Source organism: Uranotaenia lowii, chromosome 1, assembly GCF_029784155.1.
Source record: "Uranotaenia lowii strain MFRU-FL chromosome 1, ASM2978415v1, whole genome shotgun sequence".
Lineage (NCBI taxonomy): Eukaryota > Metazoa > Arthropoda > Insecta > Diptera > Culicidae > Uranotaenia > Uranotaenia lowii.
In genome coordinates, this window is record NC_073691.1 from 208,128,413 (window position 1) to 208,137,171 (window position 8,759).

General features: G+C 40.7%; 1 protein-coding gene across 1 annotated transcript; it reads right to left on the reverse strand.

Annotated features, from left to right (window-relative positions):
* Nucleotides 1-1,805: 1,805 nt before the first annotated feature.
* LOC129738335 (uncharacterized) lies at nucleotides 1,806-3,724 on the reverse strand. Its single transcript, XM_055729521.1, has 2 exons — nucleotides 2,500-3,724; nucleotides 1,806-2,287 (listed from the first exon to the last, which is right to left on the reverse strand). Exons 1-2 carry the CDS (start codon nucleotides 3,722-3,724, stop codon nucleotides 1,806-1,808), a joined length of 1,707 nt encoding a protein of 568 aa, XP_055585496.1.
* Nucleotides 3,725-8,759: the final 5,035 nt, after the last annotated feature.

The following is an 8,759-nucleotide window of genomic DNA, read 5'->3' on the forward strand; positions in this document are numbered from 1 at the left end:
AATTTATAGTATCCGGCGTCATTTTTATTTCTCGAAAATATCATAAAAATTTAAAATAGTTCAGCCTTTTATTTAGTATGTTTACCGGAAAATTTTCCTATATTGGATTCCTCTGCCCCTGAATAATGTTGTCGTACAAGTATGTGCATTTGTTTACAGTTTCCCGTCAAAATAACACAAGAAACGCCCGGACAATCGATACATTAGGACATTCGATGGGATTTTTGGTTTGAAGTAGAAGCGCTGCCCCAGAATATTCAATGCAAAGTCGGATGGCCCAGAACATAAGTTGAAAAAAGGGTTTAAAAAAACATGTTTAAAATTTCAATTAACAAACCTCCTTTTCAAATTTTTTGAGAATTTTCAACTTGCTATTCATTCCCGGAGAAATAACTTATGAAACCAAAAAATGCTCTAAATGTAGTTCACAAAATTGACCTGGTTTTTTTTAACTATCCTCAAACCAAGGTTCTTAGATACACGAGGTTCTCCGACTTTCACAGTAAGTAGGCGAGGAGTGAGCGGGGCTCTCAATGAGTTTGTTTATTTTTTGCTCAGCTTTTCTGTGGTTTGTTGGTAAACAAACTTCATGAGTTCCGCATAGTTGCATAGCCTACATAGCCAAAATGGCTGAATCGGGAATTCGATATTCGGTAGCACCTCCTGAATATATACACACCTTGCCTCAAACTGAGTTTTAAGTTAAATTTCTTGACCGTGCAGCTACACGAAAAATTTCGCCGCACCCCATTTCTCGTTCGTAAAATTTTGTAAACAGGAGGCGCAAACTGTCACCACAAAAGGGAGCTACGTCATCGTGAATCGACCCATGGGCGATGGGCGCGCTCGCAGTCCCGGTATACGATTTCTTGTGTGTTAAACAGAGAGAGAAATAGCCTTCACTCCAATTTCACTCCGATTAGCTGTCATTCTTATGTAAATCTGTGTAGGAGTAAAGAGCAGGCTTTATACTTTTTAGCAGGCCCAATCCCAATTTAAGGTAAGTGTACACGGAAAGTATAATGTAGGTGAAATATGAAATTTGTTTCAAGGAGAGTATAATGCTAGGTGAGGTAATGTGTAATTCAATAGTAATTCAAATTTCTTATTTGTAGGTTTAACTGTTTTGTGTAGGTAATGTATGCCGCAACGTGCCGGCCGCCGTTGAAACCATCCGTTTCAACAGACAACGTCGTTGATCGATGTTGATGCTGATGGACCCTCGCCGTTGCTGGTCTCGATTGGTGGACTGCGACCTCTGTGATCGCTCGCTTGTATTCGCCAGACGCCGTTTTGACCACCACAACGCGTACTCGTCCGTCGGAACCGGGGATGATTTGGAGGATTCGACCAAGAGGCCATTGAAGTAGAGGGTAGTTGTTGAGCTTCAGTAGCACCAGTTGACCTTGTCCGAAGTTTGGCATCTCCACTTACTGCGTTGATGAAGGTGGCTTACATAGTTCCTCGACCAGGAGCGCCACAGATCTTGAACCGAACATTGCATGTCCTGCAAACGGGTGATTTGACTAGACGACAGATGAAGAAGGTCGGGCTCGGGAATTGACATGAGAGGTTCTCCAATGAGGAAGTGACCAGGAGTAAGCGATGAGAGGTCGTCCGGAGTGTCGGTTAAAGGAATGAGTGGGCGAGAGTTCAATACAGATTCAATCTGTGCAACGATGGTCAGGAGTTGGTCCATTGAGAAAGCCTTTTGTCCCATTATGCGACGAAAATGATACTTAAAGGACTTCACTCCGGCTTCCCAGAGGCCACCAAAGTGTGGTGAAACGAAAGATGATGCCGTGTCATGCGCAGAATTCGCCCCATTCCTTCGACTTGAATTGTTGCTGGAACTCCTTCCGAAGTAGACGCAATTCGCGATCCGCCCCGACAAAAGCGGTTGCATTGTCGCAGTGTAATTCGAGAACGCGGCCACGACTGCCGACAAAACGTTTGACGGCGTTGATGCACGCGACGGTCGACAAGTCAGCGACGACTTCGAGATGCACGGCCTTCACCACCAAGCAGACGAACATCGCAACGTAAACTTTAACCGACGCACCTTTCCCAAACAGCAGACGAACGAAAAACGGCCCACAGTAGTCCATTCCTGAATAGGTAAAGGCTCGGGCTGGTTTTAGGCGTACTGATGGTAGAGGTGCCATGATTTGGTTTGTAGTTGTAGGATTGCTCCTGAAGCAGATTACGCACCGACGTACAATCTTCCGAGCTAACTCGAACGTTGGCGAATTGTTGCAAGGAGAAGTGAAGGTCCTCCATGAAGTGTCTGCAGATGAATCGATCTAGCAATTAACAAGCTCAGTTGATGATTTGCCGGCAACAAAATTGGATGGCGAGTATCGAACGGTGCATTCAAATTTTTTAAACGTCCATCAATCCGAAGAAGTCCGAATTCATCCATCATAATATTCAGATTTTTGAGTGGCGATTTCGAGGCGAGTGAGACAGCATTGCCAGACTTGGTGTGGCTATGCAAACGAACTTCCGTGGGAAATTCCTGATACTGTGCGATTCGAATGAGGGACTTGAGCGTAATGTCTACTTCTTCGGGCGACAATGATGATGGTATGCTGTCATTTTCCGGAAGTTTGCAGTTATTTCGAAAAAGATAACAGTAGGCAACGACTCGTAATAACTTTGCTAGCTCCGAAAACCGATTGAAGATGTTGAAGTTTTCTTCTATTGCGTGAAGAGAAACCATTGGACGCATTTCCACTTCCAGTTCGGGTTTAAATGGTATCGATACAACGCCTTCCGGCCACATTTCGACGGGGGAGGAAAGAAATTCTGGACCATACCACCACAGCTTGTCGTGCAGGATTTGGCTTGCGAGCATTCCTCGGGAAATACGATCAGCAGGGTTCAATTCCGTCGATATGTGCCTCCATTTGTAACCCTTTGTAAGACGTTGAATCTCTGCAACTCGATTGGAGACGAAAACTTTCCAACAGTTAGATCGGAAATTGATCCAGTGAAGAACGACTGTTGAATCCGTCCAAAATGTTACTGATCCGGTGATTCTTATGTTCGTTAGCAAATTGTGAACCAATTGGCTGCCAAGAAGAGCTGCGCACAGCTCCAAGCGAGGAATAGATTGACCACGAAGCGGAGCAACACGAGATTTTGAGGTGAGAAGATGCGAGTGGAATTGGCCTTGTTCGTCAGATGATACAATGTAGATGCAGCAACCGTAACCTTTCTGCGACGCATCGCAAAAACAGTGGATCGTGTATTGTTGTAGTGTGTTCCGCAAAACTCTTCGAGGGATTTGTAACGATGACAGCTCCTTAATGTCGCTACGATATTTCCTCCACCATAGTGCCGACTCTTCTGCAAGCTCAGAATCCCACGATAGATCAGCCTCCCAGAGGGTTTGGACGAACATCTTTGCGTTAACGACTACAGGCCCCAGGAGTCCAAGGGGATCAAACAGCTGAGACATCTCAGAAACCACAATGCGCTTAGTAACAATTTTAAGTTCTGAGAGAGCAGGGATCTTGAATTTGAATACATCCTCCCGGGGAAACCATAACAAACCCAAGGTTTTGGCGGCTTGAGAACGATCGAGCTCTCGTTCTGTTGATGTCTCCCAGAGTTCTTCCGGAACGCCGCTGAGAACTGTTTTGTAGTTTGACGCCCATTTTCGCAGAACAAAACCAGCCGACTTCAAGATTTCCATTAGTTGCTTGCAGGTTTCTGTCATCGTGTCGTGGTCGTCGTGTCCAGAAATTATGTCGTCTACGACGTTCGATATTTCCAATAGTTACAATCATAATCGCTAGAATAAATCCATTTTCACCAACTGATTCAGTGAAATTTTGGCGATATTGAAGGACGAACACAAAATTATTGCGACACTGAAAATTTCATGCCAATTTTCTTATAATGTTAAGAATCAAACCAAAATTTGGGGGTAGTTTTTTTTTACATATATTTACACAAAAAATCAAAAGAAAAGTTAAACGATGGAGCCTTGAGTGTAAAATTGAACGCATTTTCGCTTGATGCCCTCCATCAAAGTCTTTACAGTGTTAATCCGCGTTTCTCAGCTTTTTTTTCATTTTCTTAACATGTCCTTCTAGTTTTTGACTGTCTTCTTGCTCTTCCGAAGTTCCCGTTTTATTATTGCTCATTACAGCTGGGCGCAGCTCCAGATAGTTTGGTCGGTTCTGCCTTTTGGAACAAAATTAACAGAATTGCCTCATACCACTCCAAGACACTTTCTGAATAGTGGCATGATGCAAAATCTGGCCAAATTAGCGGAGCTTCGTCGTGCTCTCGATTTGTAGATTTGTAGTGTCTGCGAGAGCAGATGGCCTGCCAAACGAGATATTTGGAGGCGAAGATCGACATTTTCTTCTTCGCAAATTTGTCGTTCACATCGAACTTGCTCTTGCCGGTGAAAAACTCCAACCCCGGAATTTGCTTAAAATCGGCTTTAATATACGTTTCGTCGTCCATCACACAGCAGCCATATTTTGACAGCATCTTCTCGTAGAGCTTCCGTGTCCGAGTTTTAGCCGTCGATTGTTGCCGCTCATCGCGGTTTGAAAAGTTCTGTACCTTGTATGTATGTAGTCCAGCTCTTCTTTGCATTCTGGACGTAGCTCTGCGACATGCCGATCTTTTTAGCCAAATCACGGCTTGAGACGTTGGGATTTGCTTTAATCATCCGCTTCACCTTTCCCTCCGTCTTTTTGTTCTCTGGTCCTGGTTTTCTTTTAGCTCCTTTGCCGTGGTCCAACGTCAACCGCTCCTGAAAGCACTTCAACACTCTGGAGACGGTTGAATGTTGAATGTTCAACATTTTTCCCAACTGCCGGTGTAACAGGTCAGGAAATTCCAGGTGTTTGAAAAGAATTTGTTCTTTTGACTTGCGTTGGTTCACCTCCATTTTCGTTGAATCGAAAAACACGACTTCGAGTTTGACAGCATGTAAACAATACACAGCAATGAGAAAGTGTGCAAAATTTGGTTGATTTTTACCAATCATAAAAAGTTCGCAATAATTTCGTGTTCGCCCTTTAAACGTTTTCATTTTCTGACTTTCAATTGCGAATATTAACACTATCGAAAAAATTTAAAATGCAAGAGCATTGCTTCGATTTTGATTGCTGTTGTATCGAGGGAAACGAAAGCCCTGATCATCGGTAGTTGTACCAACATTGCTTGTACCTTTTGGCTGATACATTCTACAATGATTCAATTTAGTTTCGTTTGTAGAAACATCCGATTCCGAGCTCAAGGGATTAGCTACCGACCGACTTCAACTGGCGCAGGGCACAATTGTTCTCCATTATCTTTCGGAATCAAAATGGAGAAGTACATGTGCCAGGAAAGGGAATGATTAGGAAGCGGGGGTTTCGGAACGATTGCATTCAGCTTCCATTCTCATAAGGAAACGGCGGCGGCGCTTTCTGCTCCATTCAGTAATAATATATGCAATAACTTACCATTCAACATCTCCGCTTGGTGTACACAATTTAGTGCAACCTAGTCCTCCTTCATCTCCAAAATCATAAATTATGCATCATTGTTGTAGCTAAACGATTCTCTGAATGGCGGGGCGGGATGGCAGAAGAAGCTTCCTGGGAAGGGACGGAAGAAGATGGCCAACATTCCCCGGCCAAACCGAGTCCATTGAAACCGTTTTTGCAAAATGTGGTTCACTGTTTTTGTGTGCTTTATGCCTAGGAGTCTGTACCAGAGTGCCAAAGCAAGTGTTCCTACTACAATACCTACACCAAAGTCGGTCGGTCGGTCGTTCGGTTTTCAGGTATTTTTACCGCATAAAACCCCGAAGCCGGAGGGCTAGAAATGGCCGGAAGGAGAACACACCGGAATGCTTGGCAAATTTCATACATTCGGAGCTTCCGCTGCCGCCGGGGTTCTTTTTTTTTCAGCGCTTTGCCTTTTGTATGTACCTACGTAAAATCTCCCGGTTGGTTCTTTCTCGCTTCTCGCTGATGCTTTTTGGGGATGGAAGTTATGGAAGCCAATGGTCGGTTGGAATTTTGCCCTCCGGGGGCGCCTCGAGTCAACGGAGATACCTTCCTAAGTCGGTTTTTGGCACAGCTGAGCGAGTTCAGGATGCTTGACAACGACACATTGTCTGGGGAAAAAATAGACAAGGGGAATAAAAAAAAACTGTGAAATAAAATCCTGGAAATCTAACCATAACTTTGATTCGTTAATTTTGAAAATAAAAAAAAACTGATTTTTATACACATGTTTCCTATTTTCTGATATTGGTACAATTTATAAGTCATAAAAAAAACTTTTCTGCTACAGCCGCATGTGAAAAAAGTAACGCTGGCTAGATATTCCAGAAATATGTAGATAAAAATAAAGTCTGTTGCTGGTGTGGAGCGGAAGATGTATGGAATTTGGTATGCATTGAATTCTGTGGCAGATGAATTCGGTTCTTATTGATGAAAAAAACCATTGCAAAACCATTCCAGAATTTTTGAGTAGAATCATGGAAAGTCTGATGTTTGTCACATTCTTTTTTTTTTTTTTGTAGCGGCCCACCACACTCCCTCACACCAAAAGGCTCAATTGAGCCCCCTGGTAATGGACGCTACTGTTCTCAGCACGTCTGGCAGCAAAACAAAGAAACTTCAACGCAAACAAAATTTTAATCATGCTGAGAACACAAAAGTTTATTATTTACTGCGAGGAAATGTATGCTATAATTAAACAAGATTACGATAAGGATCTCAATGGAAGAAAATTTCCTTTAAAGAGATCCATTTCTTTTTTTTAATAATGTTAACTAATCAAATATTATGCTAGATTTACTTAAGTTTACTTATTAATAGTTAAAAGTACGACAAAAGAAAACTACGATGCTACAAAAACAAACAAAATTTGATTAAAAAAAACTGGTTGTTGATCGACTTTTTTAACGATTCAATTTTTCTTTTAATAACTGTACTACTTTGACTTTAAACATGGAACGGTTGTTGATGGTCTTTATTTCAGTAGGTAATGCGTTGTATATTGTAGGTCCTATAAAAGAAATTCTTTTTTGCCCTAAAGATGTCATGGATCGGCTTCGTTGCAAGTAATTATTTTGACGGGTATTGTGGGTTCTTAATCCCGTAGTAAAATTAAGGTTTTGGTTATTGCTACTCGAGTGTATATTATCATGAACATATATAACAGTTTGCAAATTACAGAGTTCGATTATTGGAAGAATGTTGTGCGTTCCCAGAGAGTATAGCTGTTGGGTAGGAAAAAGCAGGGGTAGTCTGAAGATGTTTTTCAAACATCTATTCTGTAGAGTCTGAAGTTTTCGAAGATGTGACAAGGAGGCTCTTCCCCATATCAAAATAAGATAGTTAAGATGAGACTGAATAAATGCATAGTAAAACTTTAAAAGAACATGTTGGGGCACTAAGTTTCTTAATTTCCACAAAACACCGCAAAGAGGAGAAATTTGTTTTACTAGGTTCTCTGTGTGACAACTCCAAGAAAGTGTTTCATCCAAGAAAATTCCTAAGTACTTGAAGTAATGAACTCTCTCAATAACAATTCCATCCATAATTGGGTCATTATTTGCCAGTATTTTTTTATGTGAAGAATGAAACAACATATATTTGGTTTTTGTATAGTTTAGAGAAAGCAAGTTGCATTTAAAATATTTTGATAGTAACATTCGTTGATGCAGCTGAATAAAAAATAGCTGTATCATCAGCAAATAATCGAGCTGTGCCTTTCAGTGGTAAATTACAAAGATCGTTTACATACAAAAGAAAAAGTAACGGACCAATGTTGCTTCCTTGGGGTACACCAATATCAATGTTTCTCAAATCGCTTCTAGTATTTTCGATCGCTACGAATTGTTTCCTTTCCGATAAATAACTGCGAAGGATGTTGTTAGCAGCACCTCTTATTCCGTATTCATTCAATTTGGACAATAATATGTCGTGGTTTAGTGTGTCAAAGGCTTTTTTAAGATCCAAGAACAAAGCACCAACGATATTCTTTGAATCAATTTTTGAAATAATAGAATCAACTAACTCTGTGATAGCAATTAGCGTACTTGATCCAGGTCTGAAACCGTACTGCAATTTGTACAGTATATTTTCCTGATTTAAAAAATTTTCAATTCTATTCATTAAAAGTTTTTCAAAAACTTTGCTAAAAACACTTAAGGTTGAAATAGGACAGTAATTATTTACGCCATGTGGATCACCTGCCTTAAAAATGGGAATAACTTTTGCAACTTTAAGACAATCCGGATAAACTCCTGTCTCTAACATGTGATTAAAATATTGCATGAGTATACCAGAGAAAATTTCGTTGTTATTTTTTAACGCATCTACAGGAAATCCATCAGGTCCACGACTCTTTTTATTTTTAAGAGATAGAATTACTAGTCGAACCTCGTTGACACTAGCTGGACGTAAAAATATTGTATTTTGTACACTATTAATATGCGACAAAGGATCACTGCCGGGATCAGACAGGATTTCGTTAGCTAGTTTTTTCCCAATCGTAGAAAAATGTATGTTAAATTTTTCACAAATCTCAGAATTGTTTGTAGTTACGCCTTCTTCCTTAGAAAGATTTATTGGAGCGGTGATTTTAATTTTACCAAGGATCGCCATTATTGTCATTTTTGTCATTTTTGTCATTTTTGTCATTTTTGTCATTTTTGTCATTTTTGTCATTTTTGTCATTTTTGTCATTTTTGTCATTTTTGTCATTTTTGTCATTTTTGTCATTTTTGT

Excerpts from the sequence above, each read along its gene's own strand:
- LOC129738335 (XM_055729521.1), bottom strand. The coding sequence starts at position 3,724 with ATGACAGAAACCTGCAAGCAACTAATGGAAATCTTGAAGTCGGCTGGT. Across the intron at positions 2,288-2,499 it reads GGAATTTCCCACGGAAGTTC|ACACTTCATGGAGGACCTTC; the intron begins GTTTGCATAGCC and ends ATTCATCTGCAG.